The 15568-nt window shown below is 55.2% G+C and overlaps 1 protein-coding gene across 2 annotated transcripts; it reads left to right on the plus strand.

Moving 5' to 3' along the window:
* The first annotated feature begins 110 nt into the window (after positions 1–110).
* Crat (carnitine O-acetyltransferase) lies at positions 111–14949 on the plus strand. Of its 2 annotated transcripts, none has more exons than XM_028883210.2 (14): positions 111–673; positions 2861–3124; positions 6275–6393; positions 7544–7597; positions 8071–8236; positions 8430–8604; positions 9137–9315; positions 9728–9828; positions 11091–11210; positions 11307–11429; positions 11521–11656; positions 12013–12075; positions 13195–13332; positions 14081–14949. In XM_028883210.2, exons 1-14 carry the CDS (start codon positions 647–649, stop codon positions 14294–14296), a joined length of 1881 nt encoding a protein of 626 aa, XP_028739043.1. In that variant the 5' UTR covers positions 111–646; the 3' UTR covers positions 14297–14949. The 2 variants fall into 2 exon arrangements, with proteins under 2 accessions (XP_028739043.1, XP_037060483.1); XM_037204588.1 differs by lacking the exon at positions 111–673 and adding an exon at positions 2133–2243.
* Positions 14950–15568: the final 619 nt, after the last annotated feature.

Consider the following 15568-nt stretch of genomic DNA (forward strand, 5'->3'; position numbering starts at 1 on the left):
ACGGCCGCCGCCCGCGGGCCAACTGCAGGCGCGGCGGCCATGTTTGTGCGGGGCGCCCGGGTCCGTGGGGGTGGGTGCGGCGGCCATATTTGTGTGGGGCAAGGCCACCTGTCATCTTTGTGTGCGGCACTGAGCCTAACCCAGAGCGTCTGAGACAGCCCTCTGTCGACAGAGTTATGTTTCCCTGCGCCTCCAGGAGTGACGTTCAAGGACACCCGTCGGACTTGATGGACGCACACAGCCGCCTCGACGGCTCTGGCGGCGCTCGGCAGCGGAGGGCGCGAGCGGGACCGTGGCCCCCGCTGTGACCCGTGGCGGAAGCCCGGCGCCTGGCTCCTAACGGCCGAGCCGGAGACCGGTCGCCGCAGGCCCCTCCCCCTGTGGCCACGTCCCGGCCCGGGCCAGCCCCCGGCTCGCGCCTAGCGGCTTGGAACTGCGACCCGCCGAGGCTCCGCCCCGTGAGTCCTGCTCCACCGGCCGCCCGCCCGGCCCGGTGGGCGCGGGGCCGCCTCTCCTGGCTGGCGGCAGCGACTTGGTGACCTTGAACCCAGAGCCCCGGAGGGGAACCCACTGACCCCACAAGGGTGCAGACTTTGCCCAGCGCGAGGGGCGGAGCGGACCGGGTGTCCGCAGACAGACTGGGACGATGTTAGCCTTTGCTGCCAGGACCGTGGTGAGTACGGCCCGGAGGGTTCGGGACAGGCTAAGGTAGGCGGGCCGTGGGCCGCGGGCTGCAGGGAGACGGCGGTTCGGAATCCCACACTGGCTGCTAGGGTGCGATCCGCAAGGTGGGCAGGGTAGACCGACCAGATAGATGAAGGGCGGGATTGAACCCGAGACCTGTGGTGCTCATTGTCAACGACCCAGGAAAACGCTGGGAAATCTAGGTTCAAGTCTCTCCCACCTCTACACCCCGCTTCTCCGTCATACTCTGTTATTCTAACCCAGACACCTGTCAGGAGCTCCTGGCTGGGGCTCAGCCTCAGGCCCAGTTGCCCTTGTCCCGACCAGAGTCACTTCTCCAAGCCTACCCAGTTGGTCATTCTCCTTGAGTTCATCAGGTGCTCACCCTCCCCCACTGTATGTGACCAAGAACCTCAGGTGGAGGCTTGTCCTGGAAGTCCCCAGAACAGGCAGGAGGTGGCAGGAAGGTCCTTGCCATTCTTAACCAATGCTCCTTCCTCTCTGATTCAAGTGAGCTGTACAGCTGTGAACTGTGCCTCCTCCAACACTGGGTTGACAGCTAAGGGTACCATGTCAGCTCAGACCAAGACTCTTCTAAGAGTCCCAGCAGCACCTGAGACCTGCCTCCCCCTTTCCAAAAGCTGTACGCCGTCCACCAGACTGCTTTTAGACTGCTTTTACATCGTCGTCCTCTGGGACCACCAACCATACTGGCACAATCACTTTAATGCCAGGGAAACTGACACAGGAGAACTCAGATCCCATGGCTCTGCTAATCAATTTAGCCCGATCCCCAGACTAGGGTCCTTTGGTTTATTGTTCACACCCAAAGTACTCCTGCCTCCCCCGCAACACACACCCCATGCCACACGCTTGATCCCAACCTGAATGATCTAGAGTTCAGAAAAACAAACAAACAAATGAAAAAACAGAATTTGTTAGAGGGGTGACCACCAAAAGCCCCTAGGTCTAGAAGGGAAACAGGTGGGCACGGTTTGTAGCAGTCGTCCACTAGTGGCCCCTTTCTGCCATCTCCTGTCTTGCACAGTCCCAAACGGGACCGATTTCAGGGCCACGGGTTAACAACCAGTCTACCCTCCAGCCAAGTTTTCCCACATCAAAAAGATCACTGAAGATCTTGACAGGTGGATTTTTTAATACCTCTTGGCTTGCCTCCCTGGCCCTGGGCCCATCCAAAGAAGAAAGGAGAAAGTTCCAGGCTTCCTCCTACTCCGGTGCCTACTCCCAGCCCACTCAGCTGCCCTACCCCTCCTCCTCTGGAAGGTCGGGAGAAGTGGAGGGTAGCTGCTGCAATCCTGTAGCCACCACGGCTACAGCCTTAGATGCCACCCCGTCCGTCAGTGGCTACTGCCTCGCTGCTCCCTCAGCCCTGAATTGTGGATCTTGTCTTCTCTTTCCAGCCCAGGCAGGTGGCTGCCTCTTGGTAGTTTCTGCTCGTCCAATTGGTAGCACAGTTAGGCTTAGAGATCCAGCCAAGGCAGACAGACAGGGCTCACATCCTCAGTCCTGCCATGGAGGACGAGCAGCAGAGAGAGAAGGTATGGAATGGAGCTTCTGCCGCTTGCCTGCCACTGTGCCAGCAGCCTGGGACCTTCCTACCTCGCTTTCTGCCACTTCCGAGTCTCCTGGACTCTCCACCTCTCTCTCTGTTACCTCTCCCTCCATGCCAGGCTACTCAGCTCTTGCTGCAGCATTGCCCCACCCCCTTCCCATCACCGCACATTGAAGAGAAAGCCCAGAGGCGCTGTCCCTGTCTGGTTCTCCCGTTTCCAAGTCCTTCCTATTTCTCAAGTGGAAAGGGTGGAGGGAAAGGAAGTTGGGGACCTCAGTTTAAAGAGCTGGCTGCCACCTCTCTGCTGGCTGACTTTTCTGCCCAGGGCAAGAAGGATGATGGGTCTTGTGCATCCTGACAGGCATGAGGCCCCCTTACAGTGTAGTTCATCCCTGCCCCACCCCACCCCACCCCACCCCGCCCTTTCCTAGCACCTCTAGGCTCCTAAGAGGCGGGACTCCTAAACCTGAAGGGCTGGGCATCCAGAGCAGGTACCACCCATTAGTCTTTGCCCCCAGGGATGGCATATAAGCGCCAGGACTGCAGTTTGGAGAGAGCTGTGCTTAGTCTGAGAGAATGAATAAGCTGTTCTGCCTCCCTCAGGTGAAGCCCCTGGGCCTCCTCAAGCCCTCCTCCCTGATGAAGGTTTCTGGTCGCTTCAAGGCCCACCAGGATGCGTTGCCGAGGCTGCCCGTGCCCCCGCTCCAGCAATCCCTGGACCATTACCTCAAGGCCCTGCAGCCCATCGTGAGTGAGGAAGAGTGGGCCCACACCAAGCAACTGGTGGACGAATTTCAGAGCTCAGGGGGTGTAGGGGAGCGCCTGCAGAAGGGACTGGAGCGCAGGGCCAAGAAAATGGAGAACTGGGTAAGTGAGATGGCGGCGTCTTGATGGTCCCCGGGCCTGGGTCCTCCAGAGCATCCTTCAGGTTGCTCGTTGCTGGCTGCATGCCCATAGTCTCCTCCTTCCAGTCGCTCCGGCACTCCTGTTTGTTTGCTTGGCAGGGTTTCTCTGAGTAATTACCTTCAACAAGAGCAGGGTGGGCACGAAGGCCCTGGTTGTAGCCTCTCAGCTGATATTCAGTCATGAGGGTAGAGGGAGGAGGGCGGAAACGGGACTGTAAAGTCATGGTAAGCAGAGAAATTACATGGAGTTTTTTAAAGGTCATGTTGGCTGGGGTTGTGGCTCTGTGGTACAGCACTTAGCCAGCATGTATGAGAGCCTGGGTTCCGCTCCCAGGGCTTCGGGAAAGAGGCACAGATATAGATGGCAGTGTCTGTCAGAGGGAGGGCGGGAGGAGAAGGTATTGGGTCTGAGGGCCAGGGTAGCAACAATATGGCCTGCTTTGTTTGGGACAGAGTGTGTTCAGAGCAGGATGGGCAGTCAAGGGGAAGGAATGTAGACTTGACCTTGGTGGGATAACCTGAGGCAGGGGATTTGTGTGAGCCTGAGGCTGCTGTACATGCTCCCGGTTCTGGGTCTAATCACTTAGATTAGTTCAATTTGCAAAACACAGCTACACTGTTACATGGTACATATTTCTGTATTCACATTATACACAAAGATTTGTAAAAACCCTTAGCCCAGCTGCTAAGAAGAAAGCAGAGCAGGAGCCAGAGGCAGTGAAGAGAGCCACACCTTCACCTAGAGGGGATGTTCAAGGCCGGGCCTGGCACAGGGAGACGGGGTCATGAGCTCCAGGACTGGATGGCATTTGCTAACACAGTGGGGCTGAGGGTGGGACAGTCCCTGTTAAAGCACCTGGGGAGAAGAAGGTTCTAATATGAAGCCCAAGGAAGGAGCTGGCTATAGGGACAGCCTGAACTGGGTGAAAAGCAGTCACCCTCGGTATCCATTGGTTCCATGACCCCACAGATACCAATATTTACAGATGTTCAAGTCCCTTAGGTAGTTCAGTATTTTGTCTCACTAAATACCTGCTCCCATAGACCTTAAGTCATTTCCAGATGATGTAATATCCAACACAGCGTAAATGTTGGGTTAATAAGTATCCTGTATAGTTTAAGGGATAATTATCAAAAAATAAGCCGGGCGTTGGTGGTGCACGCCTTTAATCCCAGCACTCGGGAGGCAGAGGCAGGCGGATCTCTGTGAGTTCAAGGCCAGCCTGGACTACCAAGTGAGATCCAGGAAAGGCGCAAAAGCTACACAGAGAAACCCTGTCTCGAAAAACCAAAAAATTAAAAAAAATAATAAAAAAATAAAATAAAAATAAAAGGCCTATGTGTTCAGTATGGATACAGTTTTTGTTTTTCAAATTCTCCACCTGAGCTGGTGGGATCTGTAGATACCGAATCTGTGGAGGCAGACCCACAGATCTGGGCTGACTGGAATAGGAATGGGAAGTACCTGGATGGGTGGGCCTCAGTGGAGTCTGGAGCCCCGTGCAGGAAGTAGTAAGTAGTTAGGGACAATCACTTGCTGAGTCGTAGCAGGCCAGGGCCTTAGGCTCTTGAAGTCAGGACCTTAGGGATTCTGGGGTAGAGTGGCTTTCTGACTTTGTTGAGCCAGCTAGAGTTAGGCCACCCACTCTCCACTCACAGGGCCCTTGAAGCATTGCTGCTGCTACCAAGGGGCACCTTCTACCTTGTCTTCTAGACTGCAGCCAGGGGGTCCTGCAGTCCCTGCCTGCGGTGTGAGGGCCCCTGGCTGAGAGGGAGCCCTTGTCTGTCTGTCCCCTTCCTACAGATGAGGGAACTCTACAGAGAGGCAGACCAGGGTCCAGATTCTCAGAGTAGCTCTCAGGAAGACCCTGAGATGCCCAAGAGGGCCTGGATGCTTCAGGGGGCCCAGTCCTTGGCTATGAGTCAGCTGGTGGCAGTCACGTGTTAGCCAGCCTGTGCAAGTCACCTTCCCTTCCCTCCTGCCAAGGGCCCAGGGCGAGTGGCCTGATGCCACCGGCCGGCCACTCCACAAAGAGTCTGTGTGCTGGGTAGATACACCCCGCTGCTCTTTGGGGTGGGCGTGGAGCACACTGAGAGGTCGAGGTCTGGAGAGGTTTAGCAACCTCCAAAAGATGATTGTATCTGCTGTAGCATGGTGGCACATGCCTAGCACATGGGAGACAGAGGTGCAGATCTCTGTGAGTTCAAGGTCAGCCTAATCTGCACAGTTTTAGGCCAGCCAGGGGTACATGGTGAGACCTCTGTCTCAAAAAAAAAAAAAAAATTAAAAAATGAAGGGGGGCTAGGTAGAAGTTGTTGGGGACAAACACCTACTCTAAACTTACTGTAAGTCGTAATCAGCACGGAAGGCTAAAGGGTGTCGCTAACACCATGCCAATGGTTGATCCCCTGCGAGACCCCGTCCATGGGGCAGAAAAAGAACCCATGCACATGTTCTCACTACTACAGTAACTTACCCTCGGGGAGGTCCCTGACCATTGCCAGTGTCCATCTCCTAGTCTAAGGCCACTGAGAAGGACCAGTTCCTGTGGGTGGCCCTGATGCAGGTTGCTGGCTCCTCGGACAATTACCAACTAGAGATAGTTGAAAACCCACTTGCTGGGCATTATTATTGTTGTTGTTGTTGTTATATGTCATTCCTTCTATTTTATTCTACATATCGAGGGATGCATTTTTATTTACTAGTGTATTATAATCATTGACAGGAAATTTGAAAGATAAAGGAAGGGTATAGTTCAGTGACCAAACGTGCTTATTATTAGCATGTGTGTGAGGTCCTGGGTTCAAACCTTCCCAGCACACATACACACAGAAAGAAACTAGAGAAAAGCTACTCACTCATTTATTCCCTGGCCAGGTTTGCTTCCAGTCTTTTCTCCCAGGTCACTCTGTTTGGCAATGCTGTTTGCTCAGGCTCAGGGGAAGATGCTGGGTAGAAGGAGGTAGGGAAGGGTACTGTGGACCTCAGCATTCGCTGGGAGACTGTCCTGCACAGAGGCCGAAGGACACAGGGCCAGCTAGGCCCGTGTTCCTGGGCAGGAAGGGGCACCGGGGCCGTCTCCACTCCTGACAAACTCTGCTCCTTGCCCAGCTGTCGGAGTGGTGGCTGAAGACGGCCTATCTCCAGTACCGTCAGCCCGTGGTCATCTGCTCCAGCCCAGGAGTGATGCTGCCCAAGCAGGACTTCGTGGATCTGCAGGGCCAGCTCCGGTGAGTGTCTGAGACTAGCCCAAGGCGGGGCAGGGCCAGTGGTCAGGGCCTGTGCATTTCCAGAGCCCTCCGGTCTGTTCCCTAGGAAACTGGGAAGGCCTCACCCCTGTGCTTTTCCCACCACAGCCTCGTCTTACAGACGGGGGAACTGAAGCTCAGAACAGTGAGGGGACCTTCTCCCTGGCCACAGCTCAAGTTAAGAGGTCAGGTTTCCAGTGCCGAGGCTTTGGAACCATTCACCCTCCAACCTTGCCATGAGTCCCTCCCACTTTTCTTAGCTAGCCACACAGTGACCTTTATACACAGTCCCCTTTTCCACATTCAGCCATGTCACCTGCCCTGGCCCCTGTTCCAGTCCTACCAGAGATAAAAATACTAGCAGCAGGGATCTCCAGGAGCCTGCCACCAGCTTCTCTTAAAGAGACCAGGGCAAGAATACAGAGAAGCCTGGAGGGGGAGCAAGAGAGAAGTGTGGCTCAGTGGTTGGCTGATGGCCTGGCACGCATCAGATCCTGAGCTCCATCTCTCACAATGCACACACACAATGATAAAGGGTTATAAGTGGGACTCAGCCGGGAACGCCAGCCAGCCCATACTGGGACCAGAGATGGCCTCAGGCACTGGGGAAGAGTTGGTGTGAGCCAGGAAACCCCTCTTCCTAGCCCAGATAATCAAGGAGGCAGAACGGGTTGACAGCAGTGTCATGGGAACTTAGGCTCAGAAGAGAAAGGTGCTCAGCAGCAGGAGACTTGGACCCTGGAGGGACCCTGTCCATCTCACCGAGGGACCAAATCTCCACATAGAGACCCTTCAGACTGTGGTTCAGGCCCTGGTGGGTGTCAGTCACCGCTGGCCTTTTATCCAGCCCTAGTGTGCCGCTGCTGAGCAGCACCGGGGTCCTTCCAGGTCCTCGCCCGCCAGCACTTCTCGGAGGCAGGTGCAGCCCTCCCACTGGAGGTGAAGAAGAGAAGCTCAGAAGGGCCTCCCACTGCTGTGGGTCCACCTTGAACTCCTCAGGCCTCAGTACACTGAGTGGGGAGCACTGATTCCATAGGAGCTCCCCTTGACTCATCCCCTACTCAGCACGCATCCCTGTCCCAGCGTCCTCCACTGGATGGCCACAGTTTCACATCTCTGCTTCATCCTCTAGGTTCGCTGCCAAACTCATCGAGGGTGTGCTGGATTTCAAGTCCATGATTGACAAGTGAGCAGCCCCACTCCCACCCTGACGGCCTTGCCCACACCTGCCTAATGCCAAAGCCGCCCAGTGTGTCAGCCAGCCAGGGCACTGAGCGGGCCCATGTCGTTTTCATTTCCTATTGGCCCAGCCTTGGAAAGGGTTGAGGACAGTCATCATTGAGAGGGGGACACTTAAGTCTTCTGCTCCAGCTCCTAGGGCTCTCCTGGTGACCTTGTCATTCCAGCCAAAATGGATCACAGTTGCCTGTGGCAAACTGAAGCTCAGAAAGGGAGAGGGAGGGAGTCTGTGGGAGACTCATCAACAGGGCCCCAATACTTAGAAAGTACAGGCCTCAAGACCTCCTTATAACCCCAACGGCTCTGCTCATGCTAAAGAGAAGGCCCTCACCCAGTTCCAAGTAGAGCTTGCAGGTGTCTGTCTACCCCAGCCTCTTCCCTGTCACTTGCCCAGCGGCCCCTCCCTGTGTCCTCCCACAGCGAGACCCTGCCGGTCGAGTTCCTGGGGGGAAAGCCGCTGTGCATGAACCAGTACTACCAGATCCTGTCCTCTTGCCGTGTGCCGGGCCTTAAGCAGGACTCCGTGGTGAATTTCTTAAAGACAAAGAAGCCGCCCATGCACATAACCGTGGTGCACAACTACCAGGTGAGCACCACTGCCTGCTCTGCCCACCCGCCCGCCCTCCCAGCGAAACTCCAGCTTCCCCACTGGCCCTGAGCTGCACTGGTTGTGACCGCCACAGCCAAGGCCGGCAGCGGGGGATGGGGGTGGGGTGCTGGTGGGTACTCTCGGTCTGAGGTCACCCAGCCCCTCTCTTCTGTGTCTGGGCCTCTCTCAGTTCTTCGAGCTGGATGTGTACCACAGCGACGGGACGCCCTTCACCTCGGATCAGATCTTCGTGCAACTGGAGAAAATCTGGAACTCGTCACTGCAAACTAACAAAGAGCCCGTTGGCATCCTTACCTCCAACCACCGCAACACCTGGGCCAAGGCCTACAACACCCTCATCAAAGGTGCCTCCAGGACAAGGGCTCCCTTAGACGCCAGACAGATCCAACATGAGGCTTGGCAGCCACTGTTTCTTTGACCCTCTCAATTTGGAGCAGGTGTTACTGGCCCATTTTAGAGATGAGAATACCAAGGCTCGGGTTGGTGAGGGTAGCTTCTTCCTGTGAAGTAGCAAGTTGGATTCAGACAAGTGTTCTGGCTGCAGGGCCCTTCTCCATACTCTCTCTGCTCCCAGAACCACTCCCCCTGGCCATGGACACTGTCAGAGATTGCTGGTATTAGATCCCTGACTGTCACACCAGCTGTCCATGGGACCCTGGGCTTCTGTTTTTCTGTGTCTGTAGTGTGCCAGGTATTGGGCCCTGACCTTTGAAGTACGGGGGGATCCCTGTAGAGCTTTGTTGAGAGCAAAGCTCTGAGCATACATCTGAACTCCAAGCATGGCCCCAAAGGTGGTCAGAGGGGTATGAGGCAAGAAGAGCTCAGGGCAGGAGACAGCAGGCTCTGAGGCCCCTTCTGTCTACCCCAACCCCATAGACAAAGTAAACCGGGAGTCGGTGAGCTCCATCCAGAAGAGCATCTTCACTGTGTGCCTGGACAAGCCAGTGCCCAGAGTCTCAGACGATGTCTACCGCAGCCATGTCGCCGGCCAGATGCTCCATGGCGGTGGCAGCAAGCTCAACAGTGGCAACCGCTGGTTCGACAAGACGCTGCAGGCAAGTGTGGACTGGAGGGCCACGGCCTGAAGCTTGGTCACTCAGGCCCTACACTTTCCTCCCTCCTTAGGCCCAGCCTCCTGCTTGTAAAGGAGGCTGGACGCTGCTGTAATTACCAGGCAACCAGCCTGTCATTACCAGGCCTGCATGCCACTGACACCCCCAGCATAACCCTTGAGCGTGTCAGAGCCAGTCTGGGTCAGAGTGGTGCAGTCTGGGTGTGACTTCCGCTGTGCTCATAACACAGGTACAGCAGAATGGCTGGCGGGGGCGGGGCAGGGCTTCTGAGGGCCTGCTTCCAAATATGCTGAGTGGGTCAGCACAGGGACTGGCGATGGCTTCAGGGACCCTCCCTGTGAGAGCCACCCTCCAGGAGCTAGAGCTCATAGGACGGGTCCTCTCTCACCCACAGTTCATTGTGGCAGAAGATGGATCCTGTGGGCTGGTCTATGAGCATGCAGCAGCAGAAGGGCCCCCCATTGTCGCTCTTGTGGACCATGTCATGGAGTATACGTGAGTATGGATTCAGCTTCATTGCCCAGTTCCTGGTGGCAGGTGGTATGCAGGGGACAGACCTAGCCTATGGAGGTATATCACTCTCGTTTGCACCAGAGTCAGGTCAGGTCAGTCTGTCCATCTCTGTCTTTTAGAAGATTTTTTAAAATATAATCTATGTATTTTTATTTTATGTACATTGGTGTTTTATATGCATGTATGTCTGTGTGAGAGCATCAGATCCCCTAGAACAGGAGTTACAGACAGTTGTGAGCTGCCATGTGGGTGCTGGGAATTGAACCTGGGTCCTCTGGAAGAGTAGCCAGTGCTCTTAACCACTGAGCCATCTCTCCAGCCCCCCCCCCTTTTTTTGTTTTTGATAGGGTTTCTCAAGTCGGGCGGTGGTGGCACACGCCTTTAATCCCAGCACTTGGGAAGCAGAACAGGCAGATCTCTGTGAGTTCGAGGTCAGCCTGGTCTACAGAGCGAGATCCAGGACAAGCACTAAAACTACACAGAGAAACCCTGTCTCTGGAAAAAAAAAGATAGGGTTTCTTCTCTGTGTAGCCCTGGTTATTCTGGAACTTGCTCTGTAAACCAGGCTGGTCTCAAACTCAGAGATCTACCTGCCTCTGCTTCCAGAGTGCTAGGATTAAAGGTGTGCATCACCACCACCCATTTTAGAATATTTTTTTAAGGTTTGTTTATATATTTTATGTATATGGGTGCTTTGTCTGCATGTATGCCCGCACACCAAAAAAGGACATTGGATCCTATTATAGATGGTTGTGAGACACCAGGTGATTGCTGGGAATTGAACTCAGAACCTCTAGAAGAGCAGAGCACCCCAGGTGTGGTGGCTCACACCTTTAATCTCAGCACCTGGGAGGCAGAGGCAGGTGGATCTCTGTGAGTTTGAGACCAGCCTGGTCTACAGAGCAAGTTCCAGGACAGCCAGGGCTATGCAGAGAAACCCTGTTCAAACAGGGTCTTCCTATAGCATGGTTGTCCTGGAACTGGCTTATGATCCAGGCTGGCCTCAAACTCACAGAGATCCACCTGCCTCTGCCTTCTGAGCTGGGACACTAGGTATGCCAGCACACCTGGCTTCCATGTGGCATCTTGAAAGCTAGAGCGAAATTAGTTTTCACAAGAGCTAACCTATGATCTGTGAACCTCCTACCCCCTAGCTTCAGGAACTCATCTTCTCCACCTCAATCCCAGGGACAGTCGGGCTTCAGTGACACCAGCAGGAGCCTGAACCCCTCTCTCCCATGCAGGAAAAAGCCTGACCTTGTGCGGTCTCCTATGGTGCCCTTGCCCATGCCCAAGAAGCTGCGGTTCAACATAACCCCTGAGGTCAAGAATGACATCGAGAAAGCCAAGCAGAACATCAGCATGTGAGTGCATGCTGGGTCTTGTTAGGGGAGGGCCAGCCGCAAGGCTGCCTGCCAGGTGCCTGCTTCTCACCCTCGCCTCCTGCACATCCACCCCAGCATGATCCAGGACCTGGACATCGTGATGCTGGTATTCCATCACTTTGGAAAGGACTTCCCCAAGTCAGAGAAGCTAAGCCCTGATGCCTTTATCCAGCTAGCCCTGCAGCTGGCATACTACAGGTGCGCCCTGCCTGACCACCTGCCCCACAGAGGAAGAGGGGAGGGGAGTTGCTGTGGAGAGGGGACATATTGAGACCCACCTCCCATCCAGGATCTATGGACACTCATGTGCCACATATGAAAGTGCTTCTCTGCGCATGTTTCACCTGGGCCGCACTGACACTATCCGCTCAGCCTCCATGGACTCACTGGCCTTTGTCAAAGGCATGGATGACTCTAATGTGCCGGTGAGAGGTCTGGGACAGGGTGGGTAGGCTGCACCGGGTCATCTTCCTTCCTGTTCTCTCTCTGTGCAAATGGATTGCACCTCCATGGTATTTCAGCCCCACAGTGGGCAAAGGGCACTTAATAGAAGATGGAGCCATGAATTTAGTTCTGAGCTTTCTGGCAGCCAAGGCAAAACCATGTATCCATCCATTCATAAGAGAAGCCAGCCAGCCAGCTGCCCACTCTTAGCCCAGCCAATACTGGGCTCTAGAGAATGAAGAGTTCAGTACTTGCTGTGGTGCTGGGTGCAGAGTGAGCTGCTAACGTGGGAGAGACAGCACTTCAGCTTCCTCTGTCCCCCACCCCCACCCCCCAGGAGCACGAGAAGGTGGAGCTGCTTCGGAAGGCTGTGCAGGCCCACAGAGCCTACACTGACCGGGTAAGTGAGCCCTACCCTCCTTCCTTATTGTCCATTACCACCCCTGCCTGCCTGTCCATCTTCCCGTCCATTCCTGGTAAGAACTGCCTCTTCCCAGAGCTCTGGAGCCCCTGGGACTCTCTCCATTTTAAATTAATATTGTCAGGCTGAAGAGATGGCTCAGGGGTTAAGAGCACTGACTGCTCTTCCAGAGGACCTGGATTTAATTCCCAGCACCCACATGGCAGCTCACAACTGTGTGCAACTCCAGAATCCAACACCCTCACACAGACATACATGCAGATAAAACACTAATGCACACAAAATAAAAATAAATTTAAAAATTAATTAATTAATGTCACCATTTGAAGTTGGTGAAACCAGGGTCAACCTAGCCACTGCCCTGCTCCCAGTTCCGTGATCAAATTGAGCACAAGCCGTCAGTCTGGTATTGTGCATTCTCCCTGATGGCCCGGCAGATGGCATCTCTCCTGTTCTCCAGCAGCTAACACCACAGCCGGGGAGGAGGTGGTCTGGGCACCAGCAGGCACAGTGTGCCCATGCTACAGGGCACGCACAGATACCGCCTGTCATGTGAAGGGCACACTGCTCCCTCCGTATTACCCAACATGCAGATGGCCTATTCCACGGCCTGTGCAGGTCCTGACCTTGTTACATGGCAGATGCAGACACTGCTCATCTTACATGCAAACACTGTCTAGCCCTCACTGCACCACTCATTACCAGAGCTCATGTTTTGTTGGGTTTTTGTTTGGCTTTTGAGATGGTTTCTCTATGTAGCCCTGGCTGTCCTGGAACTCGCTCTGTAGACCAGGCTGGCCTCGAACTCACAGAACCACCTGCCTCTGCCTCCCAAGTGCTGAGACTAAAGGCGTGCACTGCTACCACTTGGTGAGAGCTTATGTTTTACATCCTTCACTGTTCTGCCGCCCTGGGCAGTTAGGTGTCTGCTCCTCTCTGGCCCTGGTTTCCCCATCTGGAGGTGAGGACTCCTCTGACTGGACACCTGGGCCTCATGGTTCTGAGAGACCAGGGGCTGGAAGGGGCAGCACTGCCACAGACCCGAGGGAGCAGGGATGTGACCCTGCAGCACCTGCCCTTACAGTTCCCCACCCACAGGCCATCCGAGGAGAGGGCTTTGACCGGCACCTGCTGGGACTGAAGCTGCAAGCCATTGAGGACCTGGTGAGCATGCCCGACATCTTCATGGACACCTCTTATGCCATTGCTATGCACTTCAACCTTTCTACCAGCCAGGTAGGCCACTGCCTCGGGTGCCCTGGGGAGGGGGATTAGAACCCACTGGCAGGGAGGGGGCTGGAGAGATGGCTAAGAACACTTGCTGTTCTTCCAGACGACTCAGGTTCAGTTCCCAGCACCCTCGTCAGGTTGTTTACAACCACCTATAACTTTCGTTCTGGGTGATCTGATGTCTTCTTCTGGCCTCTGTGGGCACACACATACATGTAACACATATACCTACCCTCAGGCATACACATATATAAAATATACATAATCTTTAGAACCCACTGGCAGCTGGACCTTAGGGGTAGTGTGGCCCACACAGGTCACCACAGGCTCACTGCCAAAGCACCTGAGTTCCCGAGCAGGAGCTCAGGGTAGACACTGCCGTGACAAGCATGGGAAGACTTAGGCCTCTTAGGAGACTCTTCACTCTTCTATTGCCGTTTGTAAATGACTACCTGATCAGTACCAACTAACGTGCTGGGTGCTGGGATGCAGCTGGGGACAAGCCATAGTCTCAGGAAGCTGCCAGTATCTATGGAGCACAGGCAGTGATGGCCCCAGGGCGGTGCTAGGGGCCAGAGGAGTGCAGAGAGAGCACCACGCTCCCTCCAGGAATGTGAAGGAAGGCTCACCCCACGGAGAAAGGGAAAGGGCACAGGGAGGAGTGGATGGATGCAGAGAGGCAGACTGGTACAGCCAACGGGCAGGAGGGCCACCGCAGGCCTGGGGATGACAGCTTTGAACCTGCTGTCCCCAGGTGCCTGCCAAGACAGACTGCGTCATGTGCTTCGGACCGGTGGTCCCAGATGGTTATGGCGTCTGCTACAACCCCATGGAGGCCCACATCAACTTCTCCGTGTCGGCCTACAACAGCTGTGCGGAGACCAATGCCGCACGCATGTCTCACTACTTGGAGAAAGCTCTGCTGGACATGCGCACTCTGCTGCAGAACCACCCCAGGGCCAAGCTCTGAGCCCAGGCCAAGGCCTGCCAGCACCACAGCCAAGCCCTCTTTGGGATGGACACCTGCCATGGCTCAGTTCCTTGGCTCCTGTGCCCTCCAATTTCACTGAGCCAGGCGAAGTCTCTAGCAGGGCCCCAAGGTCCAAGCCAAGTGCCTTTCAGGTCCTGTCCTCAGCACCTGCCATAGTCCAAGTGCCAGAGTTGAGTTCAGAGGCTGAACAAGACTAAGGCCTAGGTCCTCAACATGTCATCCACCAACATGAGTCCCAGGGAAGGGAACCAGTCTAGCCCATCCCTCCTCACAGCAGGAGCCGTGAAGAGTTCCTTTCCTCAGCCCTGACCAATAGCTACCGTCTCCACAGCCCATCTGAAATCTGTCTTCATCCATAAACGCCCAAGGACCAGGAGTCAGGATTATCTAGCGCTGAGTGGCTCTCAGCCTCCCTGAGGCTGAGGGTCAAGTCTTTGTAGCCAAAGGGACACTGGAGGCCTCGCCTCCATCACTCCACCTCAAGGTGCCATCTCCCAGCTGCCACGCTCTTTCTGGTGACTCTTGCCCCAGCCTTCTTGCTTCCATTCAGCTTGACTCCATCCAGAACTACATTCGTGGTTACATAATGTGACTATTCCAGGTGATCAATAAAGGCAAGAAGTGCTGGTGAAGACAGTTTCAACTGAGGGGCAGGTAGAGGACAGATGCCCGGCATGGCCATCCTCTAGCTGGTTCCGAGAGCTGCTGTCCAAATAGCCAATGCTTTTGCTATATGCTCCCGGGGAAGCCAAGAGAAGTCCTCAAGCAGGGCTCAGAGCTGAGGCCCAGCCCCAACCTTGGTGCTGAGCCAGGGGTGGTGCCAGACCTTAGTGGGTCTGTTTCTACAGCACCCTCCCACTACCCAGGCTTCCCCAGTCCATGCACAGTGGGGGGGCTGCGGATCGGAAAGCTGCACTGAACTCAACACGAGGGCTAAGCAAGCAGGGCCCTGTCATCAGAGAAGCAAGTGCTCACTGGAGGTGGGCTAGGGAAGCAGTGCACTGTCCCCAACCCTGACACCTGCCCAAGTCCCAGGGTACACAGGTGCTCGGAATGGGGGACTGGGGGGCGGTCACATCTGTGAAGGAAGTGCTTCATGGCCTGACCGACCTGTGTGGTCACCTGGCAGGGCCTGTGGCATGTACCAGTTTTCACACGAAACCTGCTCAGAGGAGCTGATGTCACCATACTACTAAATGGCAGGCTCCCAAGGGTCCATTAGTCATCTTCAGGCCAGGAGAGGTCCGAGAA

Source organism: Peromyscus leucopus, chromosome 4, assembly GCF_004664715.2.
Source record: "Peromyscus leucopus breed LL Stock chromosome 4, UCI_PerLeu_2.1, whole genome shotgun sequence".
In the NCBI taxonomy this organism is placed as follows: domain Eukaryota; kingdom Metazoa; phylum Chordata; class Mammalia; order Rodentia; family Cricetidae; genus Peromyscus; species Peromyscus leucopus.